The sequence below is a fragment of the Scleropages formosus genome, chromosome 9, assembly GCF_900964775.1.
Source record: "Scleropages formosus chromosome 9, fSclFor1.1, whole genome shotgun sequence".
Lineage (NCBI taxonomy): Eukaryota > Metazoa > Chordata > Actinopteri > Osteoglossiformes > Osteoglossidae > Scleropages > Scleropages formosus.
In genome coordinates, this window is record NC_041814.1 from 9936630 (window position 1) to 9956525 (window position 19896).

Genomic DNA, 19896 nt, shown 5'->3' on the forward strand with positions numbered 1-19896 from the left:
GCAAGTCGAGCGCGTGTAAGGACACCAGGAAGCGTTGGTAACCAGTAATCCAGTGAAGCTGAAATTCGGCATACTAGTCAGTCACACAGGGGCGTCTGGCAGCGTAGTGGTTAGAGCTGCTGCTTTTGAATCCCACCTCCGGCTGTAGTACCCTTCAGGAAGGTACTTACCCTAAAGTTGCCCAGCTGTATAAATGGGTAATTACAAATACCTTAGCACTGTAAGTTGCTTTGGAGAAAAGTGCCGGATAAATAGGAACAACTGGTAGCGTAGCGGTTCGAGCAACTGCCTTTGGACCCCAAGATTGCAGGTTCGAGCCTCACCTCTGGCTGTAGTACCCTTGAGCGCGATACTTATTGTGAATTGCTCTCGTAAAATCACCCAGCTGTATAAATGGGTAAATAATTGTAAGTCGCTTTGGAGAAAAGCGTCAGCTAAATGAATAAATGTAGCTAAAATGCTTGTTTATTTTTCCAAGCCATTACACAGTGTTACTGAGCAGATGTACATCACTTTACCCAGTGAATCATGTTATTTTTGGCTATACCACTAAAGTGCTCAATGTCAGGAAAGATGACCTTGTAAATCCTCCTTAATATTAATGGATAGCAGGGTATCTTCATTATTTTTCAGCGGGTCTTTCCACTTACGTAACCCTACAGCGCAAACCCTTCTCTTTGTTGCATGCAATTCTTGTGTCTCTTTCATTTCGCACCTTCGTTGTTCGCCTCGGGAAGAATATACGAGGCGGAGGGCCTAATATTAATCACCTCAGCTTGGCAAAAACACTGGAAGCCCAGCAGCCTACGTGTCACAATACAGTGTAGATTACGCCACTGGAGTTAAACATGCTTAAAAAATAGATTATAGGCATGAGACATAACCACTAAGTAAGACAATCTGAATTTCTGAAAAAGAAGAAAGAGCCCTGATGTAAGGGAGAGAATGACGATGTATTTGCCTCGGGAAAAGCTGAAAGTAGGCTGGCAACAGATGTGCAGGGCAGTAAAGTGTAATTGAAATGCCAGCAGCAATGGTCTTATCTCCATGGTACAGGAGCCTGCTGCCAGCCTGAACATCAGTTAAATGTCATTTTACCTAGGTCTGCATCAGAGGGCCACAATCCCTGCTTTTGTGATGGGAAGTGTGTGTGTGTGTGTGCGCGTGTGCGCGTGTGTGTGCGTTTGTCAGGTTATTGGAGAGTGTCAGTAGTTTGCATGCAGCATCCACCACCTGAAATTACATTGTAATTTGCAACAATCCATCAGTGGGTGCTGAGACTTTTTTGCCAATTTGTTTATTTTATTTTTATTTTTTGCCTCATTATTTATTTTACCCGTTCATAACTGATTCTAGTCAGTATTCTGGAAAAAAAAAAGAGTTTCTCTGTGAATTTTCCAATTCAGGGTGTAATATTGCTTGGCTTGCTGGGAAGACACAGTATCTTTTCAACTCAAGCTGTCCCAGCACTGGCTGCTCTGCACAGGTACGCTCACCTTGCTTAACAGAAACCATATCTGAGTCTGCAGATATGTCCCGTGTTTTTCCGTTTTTTCTTTCTCCGGTTTTGTATCCGTTGGAACTGCCTTCTTATTTATGCCCGCAAAAAAGGTCAGCATCATTATCTTACATAGTCTTCCTTGATAAAAATATTATTTTCACATATTAATTTGGGAGCAGATTAAAATGAGCATTTTTTATTCATTTTTGTAAGAACTACTGTATGGACTGAGTACAAAATATAGAACTTTCATCATCTTTCCCCTGAAATAACTATAAACAGCTATGTATCTAATTTCAGTTTAATCACATTCATATTAATAATCCAGTATGTGACACTACTGAGATCATTGTAGGCTATACATCCTCTGTAAAAGGTGCACTTTATAGAATAATAATGTTTTTACTGCTTATATTTGTATGATCTATATATTACCTAAATTGTACTCAGTCTAGCCAATGCATACAGATGTTCATGAATTCAGTTATTGCCGAGTTATGTTTCAGTAAATCTAATATAGACATTAACTAAAACATGTCATGCATCACAAAACAGATCAGCAGACATCCCGTATGATCCCTTTTAAAGTCGTACAATTTTGTGCACAACTGCACAATGCACTTTAATCAGAACAAATATAAAACAAATACAGATTCTTAAAGATTCGCAAAGTTCAACAAATACAGATTCTTAAAGTTAAGTCATAGCAAACTGGCCAGATAGTAAGACTGAAAGAAAAGGGTGAAAAGAAACAGCAAAAATAAACTGTATAAAGTGATTTCAAATGAATGTGTGTACTGCTCATCCTAATTTATTCTGGAATAAAATATCATTTTATCATTTTCAAATACTGAAGTTAAAAAAATTATGTATGGGAATGGTTTGATTTTGCTTCGACTAGCATTTTGATACTTTCAGCTCCTTTTACTAGACTTCTTTGATTGATTTTACCATCTTATCTGCCTTAAGATTAATTCTTTTGGCTCATTAAATTTGTTAGATATCTGACATGCAATGTAATAGAAGCTCCTTAATGTTATCCAAAATTGTGCCGTTCAACATGTTCTAGTTAAAAGTGTTTTAATTAACAGTTCTTCTGCCAAGTAGCTGCTTGTGGGTATTACCACTGAAGTAATTCATAAGGTAAATATCTTCAGAGCTCATATTTGAAATCATGATGCACTGAACGGTTCAATACCAAGACTGAACATTTTTCCTGGTTAGTTACTGCAGTGTAAGGATCTGAAGTTGGCAGCTGGATTCTGGAAACAATGTCACACCAGCTTAAATAGTGTATTAACAAAAGTGGATGCTATTTAAACGAGCAAAATTGTTTGTGTTTTTAAATGTATTTCTTCTACAGACGATGTTGTTATGAACCAAACTGAAGCTTATTCTTTCTGTATGTTATTGTGGAAGCTTCATCTAAACTGGTAATATAATATTTACAACATATGCTCATTTTTTCTCCTTCCTTACAGATAAAGTTACAAGTGCCTCTATGTATTATAATAGCACATTGGTATAGATCACAGTAAATCAGCAAATTATATTAGATATCAGTATCACTATGACTGATCCCAAATGACCCCTAAAGATGATAAACTGAACTGTATTCATTTACTTAGGTTAGTTTTTCATTAAAGCCTTTTTAAAATGCATAAAGGTACAGAGAATTAATAGAATTTTCTTGACATGATAATGCAAAAAGCAAGTATTTCTGCCATAAATAACTGTGCTTCTGTAAAGTAATAAGGAAATGTGCATTCAAGCCTCAGTTTAATAAACATGTACAATAAAGTTGCCAGTCTTGATGATTTTCGGTAAAACTTGTCACAAGTCGCTCCAGCGGCAGCTTCGACGAGCTCTGAACTGGATGACCATGTCTTTTTTTTGCCCAGGAGATGATGGTGAGGCCAGGCGGTCGCTGCGTGCTTAGCAAATGGCCACTTGCGGCAAACACAACTTCGCAGCACGCATGCAGTTAGTGTTACTGTTGTGATAAAAAACTAAGGTTCTGTATTGTTTTTATTTTTTTAATTTGCATATGATGGGGGTGCGGTGGTACAGTGGGTTGGACCACAGTCCTGCTCTCCGGTGGGTCTGGGGTTCGAGTCCCACTTGGGGTGCCTTGTGACGGACTGGCGTCCCGTCCTGGGTGTGTTCCCCTCCCCCTCCGGCCTTACGCCCTGTGTTGCTGGGTAGGCTCCGGTTCCCCGTGACCCCGTATGGGACAAGCGGTTCAGAAAATGTGTGTGTGTGTGTAATTTGCATATATGCAGATATACATGGTGACTTGTGTTGTCAACTACGAATACTACAGCCCCCAGGAGAACAAAGGTGACGTGCTCCGTTTGTTTTGCAGAGAGTTATTTTCAACATTGTCAACTTCAGCAAGACCAAGAGCTTGTACAGGGATGGAATGTCTCCAGTGGTCAAGTCCAGCAGTCGACCCAAATGGTGAGTTCCTCACTTGAAACGCCGCTTTCGACAAAGCAACCTGAAAAGCGTTCTGGGTGTGTCAGGCTCATCTAGGCCTTTGTCAGTTTCACCATATGATGCCAATGGTAAGTTCATTTGGCACGCTGCACATAAATTTCTTTTGGGTGTCATAAGGTTGTGTTTTAGACCTGGATAATGAGAACAGCTGTGTTTTTCCATCTAAAAGTCAGGGCTGCAGTAACCATTCCAGTTTGCCAAAATGTCAGCTGACAAAGTATATTTCTTTAATTGCGTTAGCCTAGAGTGCTTCAAAAAGGACGAGGCTAATGTCTGAAAGGACAAGGCGCGTTGGTGCATAGGTATTTATAGATCAGTTGTTAAAGTATCTTCACGTGTTTATTTCACACACCAGGTATACAAATGTGTGGCTCTTCTTGGCAGTTTGTCAGTCTGAGAAGTGACTGCACCTCTTCTTTTAAAAACTATACATGTGTATATACAGTTATGACGGAGAGTAGTGGTTTTTGTTTCATGTGATAACGAAGTTGCGTTAATGACAACTTTAAACTGTAAGTAATTTGTTTTTTTTAAAAAAACATAATAAATACTAATTTGTCTAAAAGAAACATGCAGTTTACCAAAAGAATCTTTAAAAATGATTTTTCTCTCCTTTTGCCATTTTTGTGTCTTTATTATTATTATTATTATTATTACTGTTGTTGTTGGTATTATTAATCCATATATATATTAATTACAGTTGTCTGAGGTACATCAGTGCATTGTATTATGCGTGAATGTACAATATTAGTATGTAGTAAAGACGAAAAACACAGCTATTCAACCGTTGGGTTTTTTGTGGATAGCTACCTAAAATAGTTCTTTCTTGCAGATCTCTAAGATTTACTTTAACTTTGAAAAGCAAATGTGTTTGTCCTCCATGCTATCAGAATAAAGCATTAAAATTCAAACGGTGATAAGACTTAGTACATTTGCATGTGTAACGTTGAGTGCTTAGGTGATGGCTGTCGAACGTAATAGCTAGAGACTGACGGATGTGGGGGTGAGGTGATGTTATAGGGCTAGGCGAGATTGCCAGACACGGAGTGTGAGGCTGACGCGTGAAACGGCACTACGTGATCGAGTGTGCCCGTTCAACAGGAGACCTGACATCTGTCATAAGTCCATCAAGGGCAGCCATTGTAACGCAAGGCATCTGCCACAGGAAATTTTCTAAGTCTGCCAACTACTGGTCACAGGCTAATGGGAAAAGACAATTAGATGGAGACGCTAGAAAATACAATGGATTGCTAGGCATTTCACAGTTGGGTTCCTTCCCTTCACACTTCATGTTTTGGCAGGTTTTTACTGTGATGCATGGTGGTCCAGTCTTGTATAAGTAGTATGGTATGGCAGTGTCACTCATTTTAATTTCATGTTCATGCTTGTATGCTTTAGGACAGTGCATTACAGTTTGTATAATCTGAAATTGATTTTGTCACACAAAGTCAGCATAGTTTTTAATTATTTACCCTACTGTCAAAGAGGTATGCAAAATCACTGTTAAAAGTGTGCTGTCAATGAAGAACTGTTTCGGGTCCTAATACTTTTGCTTGAACAAGCTACTCTATGATAAACCTTCAAGATATTCGTTAATATTCTATATCCGGGCATCATCTGGATGTTCTTGCCAGAATTTGGACTTTGTTTGTTGCGTGACTCAGTGACTCGCTTTCCAAAAGAGAGCGGCCTGCTCATGGGGCGCTTTGCGGAAATAAGCCGTTAATGTTCCCGCAGCGGGAAGATCCAGTGGCTCACTTTGCTACCTACGAGTGTCATATCCTATCATCGCATGGGTACACCTGGGACAGCCAATCAAACGGAGGTGTATCCCTGGAAACACAAGCGCCTGTGGCCTCTAGGCCGGTGGACAGGTGAGGACAGCAGGAGGGAGGCAGGAGGACTAGAAATGCTGCAGGATTGCGCTTTTTCTGCAGCCTGTGTTTGCGGAACACTGCTGGATGGCAGAGGCCAAGTGCTAATCTCTTCTGTGCTTGTGCAATTACGGAGCTGTGAAAAACGTCAAGAGGACCTCCTTCTTTATTATAATTGCTGGATGATGTTGTGTGTAGGGGAAAAAGGGAATAAAATGTCCTTTAATTAGATTGCATGTGAAACAGACAATGAACCCTGGTCAAAATAATTTTTTCCTACTGTCTAAAGCAGTATTAGTCATCGGGTAACTAATGTGGTCGTGAACCAATAGACAGAAGAAATCGATGTATATATACAGTATATAGAATACAGTATAATGAAATGCATTAAAACTTTAAGTGCTTTAGACTTTTTGTTCCATGCCAAATTATTTGAGACCTTGAAATGATTGCTTCCAGCTGATATTTATTTTCTGAAGAAACCTGTCCCTAATGTTTTCTTTCAAATTACACTAATACTTCTATAAGCTGTTTAATATTAGTCATTTAATAGCCGTCTTGCTGAGTACCAGCAGCAAAATGTCATGTAACAGAGCCTCTAGTAGCGGTGGGCCTGTTCAGCTATAATCCTCTGCAGAATCAATTCTTTGGTTTTAAAAGATATTTGTAATCTGCTTACAGGAAGAAACACATTTTGGTTGGTTCACTTTAGCCAATAATTACATAAACTGTGATCAGTAACAGCATGCGAACGAGAAGTTTTGGACCGTACATCTGTTTTCCCGCTCTGCAACAAAGTACCACCAGCTGAGAAGCGGTAATCTTGAAATGACAGATACAAAATGAATAAAGTGAACTGCAAATATCTGTCTGATCAAACTATGTATGCAGGACAGGATAAAGAAAAAACAGACATAGAGAGGGACAGATGGCACGAGTGTGAAAATAGATTGCTCTGGCTGTACTTATCATTGGAAAGTCACTTTTAACCCAGAAGTTGAAACCTTTATCTTTATCTGCAGAAAATATTATTCCTTAGGCCTTGGATTTGATACTGGTGGGCTCGGTTCTGTTCCCCTGTGAGAGACAGCAATCAGATTACAGCACATTGCCAAGTGCAGGGATCCATCCTAGCCCTGGAGGTAGAGTAATTAGAGGAGATAGAGTGCCATATTTACACTGAATTACAGAAAGCAGGTTATGCCAGGTGATAAATGGTCCAGCAGGGTGAGCAGACATAGCTGTTGTGCGGCGCGAGCTGCAGTGCCTTCGCTGTCAGCGCCGCGCTATGAGAGGAGTCGGTTTGTCTCTTTATGACAGGGGTCTGCGTGTTACTGTGTGTTAATGGCTCCTATTGGTTATGGCATCCGCAGAGGGCACGGATTCATCAGCAGGCCTTTTTTTGGGTTTGTTCCGATAAAATGACTCGAGCGAGGATTTCGGCTCCCCGTGATCTTGTGTTAGAAGAGGTCGAGGCCAACGATGTGTACCACAAACCCGTCTTTTAGCCGTTTTCGCTGTATTGAGCGTTAGGCTAGGCTGCGTCCAAAGGCAGATGTAACACCTGTATATTCGCTGAAAATATTCCACGTAAGTTTGGAGTACTAAGTATGTGTGTGTAAAGTAACAACAAATCATAATAATTAATTTTTGAAATGAACATTTTCAAAATGAGCTCGCCCAAACTGTTCTTTTAGTTACGAACGTAGTCGGGTCACCGGGACATTGAGAGAGGACAATGAGGGTGTCGGCATGTCTGCGATCCTTCGTTTCACGGCTTCATACTCTGCGCCTTCGGATCCTTCTCCATGTTTTACGCCTAAAAAATGTCTAACAGCAGAATCGTTACGGACCTGTGTAAAAAGGCCTTGTCGTTTCTTGTGGCCAGCAGCGCAAGGTGATCGGCTCCAGTCACAAAATAAAACTCTAGGCGTGAAATGCAGTTACGACCCACTTGGACTCTCATGTTGTGTTTAGCTGAAAAGTGTAGCATTGCTACAAACATGGTAGCTTAAAACTGTTGACTTCTTCATACTAAAACGAAAAAAAAGTCTACGTGATTGTCTTTCCACAAAAGAAACGTTGTGTATTTTGGGTAAGGTTTGAGGAACGATCATCACGGCGGCTGCGTAAACCCAGACGTCCTCCCGTCGTGTAACTGGCGACTTAACAAAGCGCCGAGAACGGCAAAGCGGAAGAATCTAGTTACGGCGTTAACACAGAGCGTTAGGCTGGAGCTGTAAAAGTTGAGGAGCGTTTCGAGTGCCTCGGAAAGGGCCTTGCGTTCGCATTCCGCTTTGTCCTCAACGCACCTCTAAAGTCAGTGCTTGTGCTGCGCAGTTAAATGGACTGAAGCCAAACTGCCTCTTGTATGTGGGCGTATTGAATCAGCAAGTTCAACAGGCCTCGGGCTCTTTAACATTCCGTTCATCCATCCCAGAGCTGCCTGAAGAAGGGCTCGCAGACATTAATTGAACTCATCGTCCTGGTCTATTTTAGCTTCTCTCTCGGCGTCTTTTACCGTCTTCTTCAGTCCGGAGCGCAACCCATCCATCACTTTCGACGTCGTGTGTTTCTACACTTCCGAAGAGGCGCCGCCTGTCCTGCACCGCAAACGTTCCCGCATATATCCGCGTACCCTTTCGTTGTCACCCCGCGCCTCACGCGCTAAATAAATGCACCTCATTAAGCAGCAAACATTTGTAGTTCTGGATTCTTACGACTGTTCTTTTGCTGTGCCATTTGCTTCCTGATGAGGTGTTCACTGCACACTTTCTGCATCAACAGTAGGTGGTATTACTCATGTTTATTATTCCATTTGTCAGTCAGGTGACAGAGACTGCGCTCTCTTGCCTCCCCGGTACCGGAATAGCACACCCGCGGTTGTTCTCCGTTGTTATTTTACAAGGCGACGTCCTTCTGGACGGCAGAATTATGAAAGACGACCTCCAAAGTCGACTCGCTTGCTCCGCTGGTCCGGTGAAGCATCACGGAACTTTTTTTCTCCACCTTAACCCGTTAAGGAATTTGCGTGCGCAATACGATCCGGCCTATGGCATTGTGAGCTCGCGGATGATAACGCTTCGCCGTATCCGTGGGGGGGGGGGGCAAACGGCGCTGCCGAGGAGACGGATGTACGGCGAGTTCCCGGGTCGAGAGCGGGAAACGCAAAGTTAACAGGCAGGCGGCTTCCGTGTGAAAACGACATCTGCATGTCTGAAGTAGCACTTCACGCAGCTTCTCGCACTGATTCTCGTCGTGATTATAAACAAAGGAGAAAACATACGTTATTATTTCTTCCATTTAGAAATGTATTATTTCTTCACACGTTTCTGTTTTTTTTTTACATTACTGTTTTTCTTATTGAGGGGGTGCGGTGGCGCAGTGGGTTGGACTGCAGTCCTGCTCTCCAGTGGGTCTGGGGTTCGAGTCCCGCTTGGGGTGCCTTGCGACGGACTGGCGTCCCGTCCTGGGTGTGTCCCCTTCCCCCTCTGGCCTTACGCCCTGTGTTGCCGGGTAGGCTCCGGTTCCCCGTGACCCCGTAAGGGACAAGCGGTTCTGAAAATGTGTGTGTGTGTGTGTGTTTTTCTTATTAGTGCAATTTTATTAGCGTCGCAGGCCGTAGTGGCAATAATGGGGTGTTTTTGTGTCCGATACTCAGAACCGAACTTTCTTGCTCTGGATCAGATCTTTACACTTCCTGCCAACCAATGTCCACAATCGCTTGTCCCGGGCGGGGCCGCGGCGAGCCGGAGCCTAACCCGGCAACACGTAGCGCGAGGCCGAAGGGGGAGGGGCACAGCCAGGATGGGACGCCAGTCCATTACAAGGTACCCCAAGCAGGACTCAAACCCTGGCCAAACCCTCTGTGCCACCAATTTTAACACTTTTTTACTTCTCCATAATTTATTCACAAATATCCTCCACCGGCTTTCTATATTTAATATTTTCGTGTCCCTTCAGAGGCTGTTTGTCCCCGGTGATTTTTTTTTTTTCCTCATTCTACTCTTGCAAAGTCAAATTAAAACCTGTAAATGGCATTTTTATCAAATATAACTCTTATTTCAGAACGATGCATTGAAATGCTTTCAAACAGCATTAAAATGAACAACTTTTTGACCTCCTTTGTTTGAATAAGAAAAATTTGCCCAGAGGTCACAGTGAAACCTGAGAGATCACATTGAAACACAAGCAAGGCTCCCCTTTCTTGATCTGGAATCCACCTGCGTTCTGCTGCATTAAAATAATATATATAGAGAAGGGAGTGGCCCGTGATGTGGCCAAGAGGCCCTTTGTCACACTGAGAGGGTTGCGATTGGGCAAAACTTCTAAAACATTAATGTGCAAAACTCATACATATTCAGAGACCTGTGGCTGAAAAGGGAATAAGGGAATAATTTTGTAAAAGAGAAATATACGTCTATAATTTTGAAGGAAAATGTTGAATAAACATTCATTTTCATTATGTTTCACATTTATCGTGTACAGTAAGTGAAGCAAAGAAAATGTTTAAATTTTAAGTGTTAACAGAACAAATCGAAAACAATGTTCAGGGTGTATATTCTGAATGCGCTATGGATTATGAACTGTATAATTTTTTGACGAGCAGTTCTCCTTGCTCACTGCTGTTGACTCAGGTGTGTTTAGCTGCCGCTGCCGCTGACAACACAGCGTACAGAATGCAAGTATTGTCTGTTATACCACAAATAGCTGGTTCCCTTAGTTATATTGAGACGCCAATTACTTTGGTACAACAGCCTTAACTTTCTGTGCTCCACACATCATTTTCTAGCGAAATATTTTAAACTATGCATATTATTTTACATTTTTGTACGTGTGTGACAGCTTATGTGTGTTTTGCTAACACTGTGCTGCACTCGCAGTCCTTTTTGCTTTTGTGCTAAATCCTTCTTGTAAATGACTAATACAACAAAATACCGAAATTCTGCTTGAGAACGTCTCCTGCTCAAGTAGAGCCTATGTCACCAGTAATTGCTCTGTCAATCACACCCGGCCGTGCCGCAATCCCGATTTGCCGAACCCGGGGTATAAGGGACTAAGTGGGCGCTGTGCCGGTAAGCCTCTGCGCTTCTCCCCCAGCCTCCTCTCCGAGACTCTGTCCATACCTGTCACAGCGGGGATGAGGAGCCCACAATCTCTGCTTTTGTTTACTGTATCAGTGAATCACTGTGCTTTCCATGACCTTACTCAGTTCTTGTCTAAAGTTGCAAACTGTATGGTTAGACCTGTATATTTATAGCTGACTTTGGATGGAATGTGTAGAATTTATTGCAGTTTGGACTCCAAGTCATGGTTCTAAGCTAAGGCATTTAAACATGGAAACGATCTGTTTCTTACTATAACATAACTTTAAAAGCAGGTACAAGTCCAAGTGAACACATGAAAAATATTGCTTTCCTTTCTTTATATATTTATATATTATAATATTTAACATTCTCTCATGTAGCATGTATTATATTTGATACATCTTGTGTTTTATAACTTCAGACATTTCAAACATGTAATGAATGTTTTGGACATTTAAATAATTTCTCATGTATTATGTGTACATTTACGTTTACGTTTATATTTACATTTATTCATTTAGCAGCCGCTTTTCTCCCAAGTGACGTACATCTCACAGAAGATACAATGTGTGCTTTACATCAGCAGAAAGAGACTTACATCCAGATATGTGATTGTAAAGTACAGTTACTTTGTTACTTTTCATCATATGAACCAATGTACATCACATGAGTAGTTGCCTAAAACTTTATTGTAATATCAACGATTACTAATCATATGCCTAATCATATATATATATATATATATAGAGAGAGAGAGAGAGTGTTTACATTACATTACAGGAGCAGCTGCATCAAAGTTTATCTGTTGTTCAGCAGGTATGATGTCAAAGTTATAGTGCATGAACATTTACACATTACACTTAAACACATTACATCATCAAGTAATTGTTTTGTGCCTATTTTATATAAGCATTTTAGCGCATGAAATATTTCATTAAGTTAATTGAATGTTTTACACACTATTTCTGGCATTAGGCAGGAAATGGCTATGTGGAGGCAATAGATGCTTGTAAACACTTCAACTGTTGTTCCAGAGAAAATGGCAACTGACGTAATCAGCTCAGAATAGAGCACAGCTTTTTTCCAAAGTCTTTATCCTACAGATCTCATTCTAGTAGCTGTTGTTTCCAAGATTCAAATAGGACTGAATACATGCCATTATTACCACTGCCACACGAAGCCTTAATGAGTTATCTTGAATTATTATGCACAAACACGGAGGCAGTGACCTGTATACTAAAAGGATGACATTGTGCCTTTGTATCACCTGCTCTTGCTCATTCCAGATAGGTTTTTTTCCTCTCCCTAAAACGCCTTTACCTTGTAGTAGATGACAGTTATTAATGACTTGGAAATAAGTGCTTTCTAGAATGTAGGAAATGGATAGAGTTTCTCAGGGCCGGGCTGTACAATATCTGTGTTTCAGCTGATAATGTTACGGTTGAGAGCTGTTTTAATGGGAGCGTGTGAGTGTCATTATGGAGAATGATTTAGGTCCAAATTAGTTATCACGGCATTCAGACCATGCTTATTGTGCCCTGTACAGCATAACTCATTTTTTTGGGGTACCCTTCATAGAAAGAAAATGCTGGTGTTGATGAACAGCAACAGATTAGTCATGTGCAATGCTAGTCATGGCTTCTGACGTTCCAACTATTAGAATTAAGTAAACTCTGCTGAAAATCAGTGCTTAATAACAGTTGGCTGCCTATACACAGTATTTATTTATTTTACGATGGTTTTTACTGGCCATTTGTAATAGGAAGGGACAGTTGCTTAAGGAAGGATACCGTAAATTGTATAAAAGGTGAAGTCATATCGTTACTACTAAATGAAATGCATCATTACTATATCATTTTAAACAGGAATGACTTGTATAGGAATACTCCCTTGCAACATGACTGACATAGACCAATCCCACAGACATGTGATATCAAGTGATGTATGTGGCATCGAGTAGCATTAGCCACAAGCTGCCGCAGGTAAAGAATTATGAGGCATGTTATTTTATTTATATTGTATTGTATTTTATGTTGTCAAACTTAACATCACGTGATATTGGTTTGACACGGATTAAAATATTTCAGCAAAATATATTTTGTAGTAAAATGACTTTTTATCATTGCAACATAAAAGCAGACAAAAGTAAGCATTTCATTCTTCATACGCAGGAAAGATTACGGAAATCTCCTGACTTGACTCCAGCTCCTGCGAGTCTTTACATGGTGCGCACGAGCCCCTTGCACAATTAACCGTGTGTCATGCCTTTAATAAGAGGCCTTTTAATTGTCTACAAATGAAGAGTGATGTAAAATAGCTAATAGGTGGTGCTAATTAATAGGGGAATTGAATGCTTGTTAATTAAGGGCAAACAGGACAAGGACCAGCTTTGGTAATTTGAGCAATAAAGCCGAGGCTAACGGCTTGTCTCCGAATGGATGTGATTCATAAAAAACTCAAGGTTTCGGCCACTTTGCGAACACAGCTACCTATGTCCCACCTTCCTCTGTCTGTTCATCGGTCTCGTACCAATATGCGGACGCACACATTCATGCCACGAGGTCTGTACATCCTTCACAAATCAAGGGATGATCTGCAGTGCCCAGACCAAAGAATTCATGCTAGTTCAGGACTATTGTTGTTGGGATGACTGGACCTGTAGGGATCACGCAAAATACTCGTACCTTGTAAACAATGAAGTTCTAAGTTCTGTCACAGTTTTTAAAACTGCACATACGCAAAATATCATATTACATGTGTATATATCATATACACAGCACATATATAATATATATATATACACGCAGACACACACACAATGTCTACAACCGCTTGTCCCAAGTGGTGTCGCGGCAAGCTGGAGCCTAGCCCAGCAACACAGGGCGCAAGGCTGAGAGTGGAGGGGACACACTCCGGATGGAACACCAGTCTGCTGCAAGGCACCCCAAGCAGGACTTGAACCCCAGACCCACCACAGAGCAGGGCCCAGTCAAATCCGCTGCAGTACCCCCCCCCCCCCCCCCCATATATATATATATATATATATATATGTGTGTGTGTGTGTATATACACATATATATACACATACATACATACACATTTATATACAGCCAATTTAGGTCTAATTTAAGAAAGCTTGTTTACACTTAGACCTAAATATATATAAATCATGAGTTATTAGACATTATTAGATGCATAAAAAGTGTCTTTCGGTGTATATAAGGTCTAGTTATATAGTTACATATAGTAGTAAGTTTTTCATTACTTTTCGAACCCAGCTGGATTTTCCTCCGTATATTCTTGTCACGCACATATTGTGTTGTTTTGCAAGCAAATATTTTTAAATTTATGTTAATGATTTCAGACGTGCGGTAAGGCACATAGAAAAGACAAAAGACATGTCTTGTGCGCTGAAATAAATGACTTAAGGATATAAACCTAAGATTAAAAAAAGAAATCAATTTGATACGGTAGTATCAAAGTTCATTTGCGTAACTCAAATTGGGCATTATAAGTACTAGTCATGTAGCGCAGCATTTTATTATATTTTAACAGTGATCCAGCAGACTTTAGATTTTGTAAAATGGAAAGTAATTAGAGAATTAGATATATTAGACAAAACGGCACCTCAATTCATTTTCAGCTTCCAATTTAGGCCAGACAGATTCATTCACATGCGAATTGCATTAGGATATAATAGGGGGAAGGGAGGAAACCGGAGTTGCACTCCGAATGCTCTCCGGGGCTCTGTTGTTGAAGGCAGCTCATTAGCATTCATGAAGAATAGAAGTACAAGCATGTTAGATTGTTGGAGGAATGGCTGAAGAAAATGTAATTAATACATTAATAACCGTCCAATAAAGAGGAGCTGCTGTACGCGTGTGCGTCTAGGTGGTGTTTGCGTGCATTTTCGGACGAGGGCACGCAAGCGAGGGGGAACAAAGAAAAGAGTTTGGCACGGACACGCGGCTCGCTCCCGGCTATCTATTCAGCCCGTAAATGACTTACCTGGACATTTTTATGTTTGCCTGGAGGAGAATTAAAACTGATCTCATTTATAGGTTTTACTGTATAGTTGTTCATGTCACTGTAGCACTGCCTGAAAGCAGTCTAATCTAAATGCTTTTGTCAGGAGAGATTGTGTAGATCGCAGCAGCCAGAGCTACAAATTGGTTGTGTCATCTTATAATGAACTGTGTGAGCGTTGCTGTTAATGCAGCCAACAGTCCCGTGATTACTGTAAGTCGGCCTTTCATTCAACGCTTCCTTTTCTACCTGCTTCCGTCGAGCGCGTCGCTTTTACGGCCTGCCGAAGGGGCGCGAGCGCGCGCGGCACCGGCTGCGTTATATAAACATTGGCCGTCAAGAGTATTATATGCTTGCCTTTTGAGTCCGGGTAGGATTTGCATTGCTTTCCGCTCGGTCCTGCGTGTTGCGCAGAATTGAAGAGCATTTGGCGCTGATATGGGCTGTGCTCTACGGGGCTTTATTGGCCGTGCTCAGCACAGTTGTAAGGTGACCCTTGACCCGAGTGGGGAGATTATGGGTATCTCAGCAATTCCACAAAGCTCTCTTGTCAGGCACTGACAGTACACATTAGGACACTCCGAGGGGCTTGTTGCTATCTGCATGCTTTTCTGCAAAGACCGCATGTGTAGCTGCTCATCCTGTAAGAGACCGTGGCAAATTCAAATAGCTTTGCTATGTCAACAGTGTGACTGGAGGAACGCTACCAGATATAGGGGCTGTGTATCGGCGCGGAGCAGGCCTGAGACTATTTCCCCGCTTTTTGAAGTCGCCATCCTTGAAGAAATTTCCCCCGTCCTAATTGCGTTTGCTCTCCCTCTTTCGCCCCCTCTTCCATCCACGGGAGATCCCCCCTCCAGACCACAGGCATCACCCGGTAGCTGACTCTTCACTTTTAATTAGCTGTCATACGCAAATGTTTGGAGATCACAGCGATGGTTTTGATCAAGACATTTTCAGAAATGAACTACATGATAAATTTTTAAAAGATACGGTGTATTCCTCCACTTTTGAACTGACAATTTTCACTCGCATGTTGTTCGCAATTTTGTGTTTAAATTTTATATTTCGGTCATGCTCCGGTGCCTCTGTGCGAAACGCGAATTCATAAATGGGCTGTGAAGTGTTAGAGATTGGACTGTCTTAAATATCTGTCTCGTGATTTAATTAACGCAGCAGTGAAAATAAAAAGGTGGTCTCGTAAAACCGCGATTATTTATTTATACGCACCGTTTGCAGCCCAAGTTGGGTGCTCACACACCAAGTATTCTCAGAAGCCACTGAGTGATATCATTTAATTGTTAGAGGCCTGCGCCCTTATAAAATGCATGACGAGCTTTTTTTCCAAGTGATTATAGAAAAGCGGCCAATTTCAATAGCGCAACGAGAAAGTTTAGAGGGAAAAAAACTCAAGGAAACATTATGGATTGAACATATGGCAGCGGCACAGGTAACATTTACAGTAGTACAACAATGCAGCAATTAATTGTACTATGTGCAGTATACTTAACCAGATAGTTAAGTAAAACCAGATATTTTAGTATTTAGTCTTCGGTCTTAGTCATCTCTCCAAGGGCTTTTTTAATTGTACACTGCTGAGAAACAGATCTTTGCCCTAATTATTTGCACTGTCTAAATGAAAAGATGTTTGAAGCAAAAGAGTTTAAGCAGCATGTTGAATGTTTGATGGCATAAGATAAATAGAAGAGGCTTAATTGCTCCTGTACTGAATATGAAATTACTCAATATAATGGCAGACAGCACCAAATCAAGTCAGAGAGCATTTTGTTTGAGAGTGTACAACAGCATCGTAGATTATTATTGTTCTGAGGAAATTGCTAATCTGAATATAGATTAGTCCCATCTGGTTTGGTTGGCAAGACATTTTTGTAATTTGGTAAGCATTTAACATCTGGGTCTGCAAATGAAACAAAAGGCACAGGAGTGAGAGAGCTGATCAGCATTTGGCTCTGAGATGAAGGTGGAGCATGAATATTTCATGCCGGTGTGCTGAAGACAAAGGGCATTAGGGTGTCGTCTTACAGGTCAGGGGTCAGGCCATGCCTCAGACACTGTTCTTGTTGTGTTCCCATAAATATTTTGACCAAATCTCATTGCCAATATTACCCATTATTCATTAATTTGCTGCTATAAAAGAGATGTATTCGAAAGATGACTGTTGCTTTTATTTTTTGTTTTAAAAAAATTGAATGGAGATTTATCACCTTGTTATACTGTATGTTAAATGATATGATCATTTAAGTGTGTGTGTGTTTTTTTTTTTTTTTTCCCGCTACTGAGTGAATTGGTCCACACACCACATACCTGCAGGGATCACAAGCGCGCCATCTAGCAATCACTGTCCCGATTAAATAACACAGTGTCCGAAAAAGCAAATCAAATTGTGGCTACTTTCTCAGTTTCTTTTTTCTTTGTTAAGATTTGTCCCACAATAAACAGCTGACCCACTAAATAATGGCCCAGTTAACTGAAGTCTGCTGTATTTGCCTTTCTCAAATAACTTAGTGATTTCATCAACACGGAAGCAAACATTTTTCAGAGCTTTTCTAGCACAATAGATATTTTATACAAGTAGGTCAATACAATTGTGTGAACATTTGTATATGGTCAACAGGTACTGTAGAGGCTGGAGACGTGGACTTGTAACCTCGTGGTTTTCATTTCTAGGCAGTTGAGGAAATACTGTTGAAAATTTTGAGTTAGTTACTTAAATGGATAAGAACGTCGCTTTGGATAAGCGGCTAAGCAACGTAATAATAACAATAATAACAACAACGACAACAAACTTGAGTTAAACCAACAGAAATTTCTGGTTGTTTCCCTCTTACTTGGTACTAACCCAGGGTCCTGCAGTTAAGAGTACCAAAGTCTTTTTTTTTTCTACCAAAACAAACATTATTACAGTCTCCACATTGCCACTTTGGAAACGAGTTAGTATTAAATTTGGGTGACCCTCATGTTGTTGTTGGATTACAGAGGGAATGAAAAGCTACAGGACCCTCTTAAACTTTGTTATTGTATTCCATTTATTTCCCTCAACAGATTTCCCAGTGGAAATGAAATGAAAAAGTAATCGCTTTCCTTTTTATTGCTGTCTCTTTGTTTTGAGCTTGTGAAGTAAATTGCCTAGCTTTCATATGACACAAGTTGCACTTTTACCCCATCTGAATTAAGAAACAACAAGTGTTGAAAGATGGTTCTAGATTACAAAGTGAGCATCTCGCAATTCCAATGAAGCGTAAGCAAAACTGGTGTAGGTTTTACTTTGGCCCTGATATTGTATATCCAGTATTAAATTATATGGCTGTGCTGAAAACATCAAGAAATATATAAAACAATTGTTTAAGAATGAAGTAATGTGACAAAAAACTTGTAAGACCTGCAAAATGGTAGCTTTGTTGCAGGCACATAGGCAAGATAAGTCCCATTATATAACTGAATAATAATTAATGAATTAATTTTCCACATTGATTTTTTTTCAGTACATTGCAGTAACATTCTGTAAGCATGGAATGCAAGGCAAGATATGTCTTGGACAATACTCCAGTGCATTACAGTACAGCACACACTAAAGTCAGCTGATCAGAAAATATGTCTTTAGAGTGTGGGGAGAAGCGGAGCACCTGGGTGAACAAGAATAGAACGTGTGAAATCCGCACAGAGTTGGGGTGGAACTGGAGTACTTGGAGTGGCACTATGGTACCCATAATTTAAAAAAAAAAAAAAAAAAAAAAAAAAAAAAAAACAAAAATCTGCTATTGTTGATGTTGTTATTGTTATTGGAAAGATGTTTTGACAGAACAAGTCCATTCAATTTTCTTTTTATTCATATACTTCATAGCATGTGTGAAAATGAACAAAAATCTGCTGCAGCTAGACTTCATTTTAAACAATTGTAATTAGCTAAGGTACATATACTGTATACACTGGGTTCCTCATGTTTTTGTTGGTTTTGTATATTTAATTAAAAGTAACTGGCCACACATAGGTGCCTCAGTGTTGAAAACGATTGAAACTACATTATTATCATTATTATATTGTCATTTAAATCTCTGTGAACATAATTATACACTCGTACAACTATAGAGGTGGAGAAGGAAATGGATTTTATAACTACGTGAACTGTTCAATGTAATTTTCATTTGCTGATTTTTTTGCTTTACATTGCTCGCTGACATGATAATACAGTGAATAAACAGCAGTGGATTCACCAGCAGCACTGCAGGAATTTGTATGAACTTGAAGCATCCTGCAGCTGAGCACTTCGAGTCATTCAATGTCCCCCAAAGGGGTGATGAGACCAAGAGCAAGACAACAGGGTGGGAATCAGCAAATGTCTTTTCTCATGGTTTGTCCTTTTAACATCCCATTCTGCAATTATTGTATAGTATTATATTTTTTTGTTCAGTTAGTGGTACTCTTATTGTGTTATTTTATATTTCCTTATTGAAATAATAACAAAGTATATGCAGAAGCAAACAGTAAGTGGAAATAACATTTTAGACCATCTCACTATACAGTGTTGCATTTTATCCACAAATTCCATTGGATCCGTATATTGTGGTGATTGTGAAAAAAATGTGTATACAGTATTACATTCTATCATTATGAAATAACCACATGAGTACAGAATGGGGGCCCACCCCCTACCAGAAGAATGTAATTGACTCCCTCCATCCACTTTTTTTCTAACATATGAAATCTGTGATTTGTGCATCCATCTTCCCTTTACGCTTTCAGTTTGAGAACTATATTCACACAATACTGGTCGTGTACTGTTTTCACACATCCAGATATTTTCTAATCAGATTGAGGTTCATCGAGTATGATTTTTTTCCTTGAAATGGCACTGCAGTGTGATGGGTGTGGAATTTTGGGAGCAGAATAT

The 19896-nt window shown here is 40.3% G+C and overlaps 1 protein-coding gene across 1 annotated transcript in view; it reads left to right on the forward strand.

Moving 5' to 3' along the window:
- agbl4 (AGBL carboxypeptidase 4) overlaps nt 1–19896 on the forward strand; it is a 290482-nt gene that overhangs the window by 116918 nt on the left and 153668 nt on the right. Inside the window, exon 4 of the mRNA XM_029254779.1 lies at nt 3867–3961. Within this exon, the coding sequence (XP_029110612.1) occupies nt 3867–3961 (95 nt within the window). The remainder of the gene's footprint in view (nt 1–3866; nt 3962–19896) is intronic.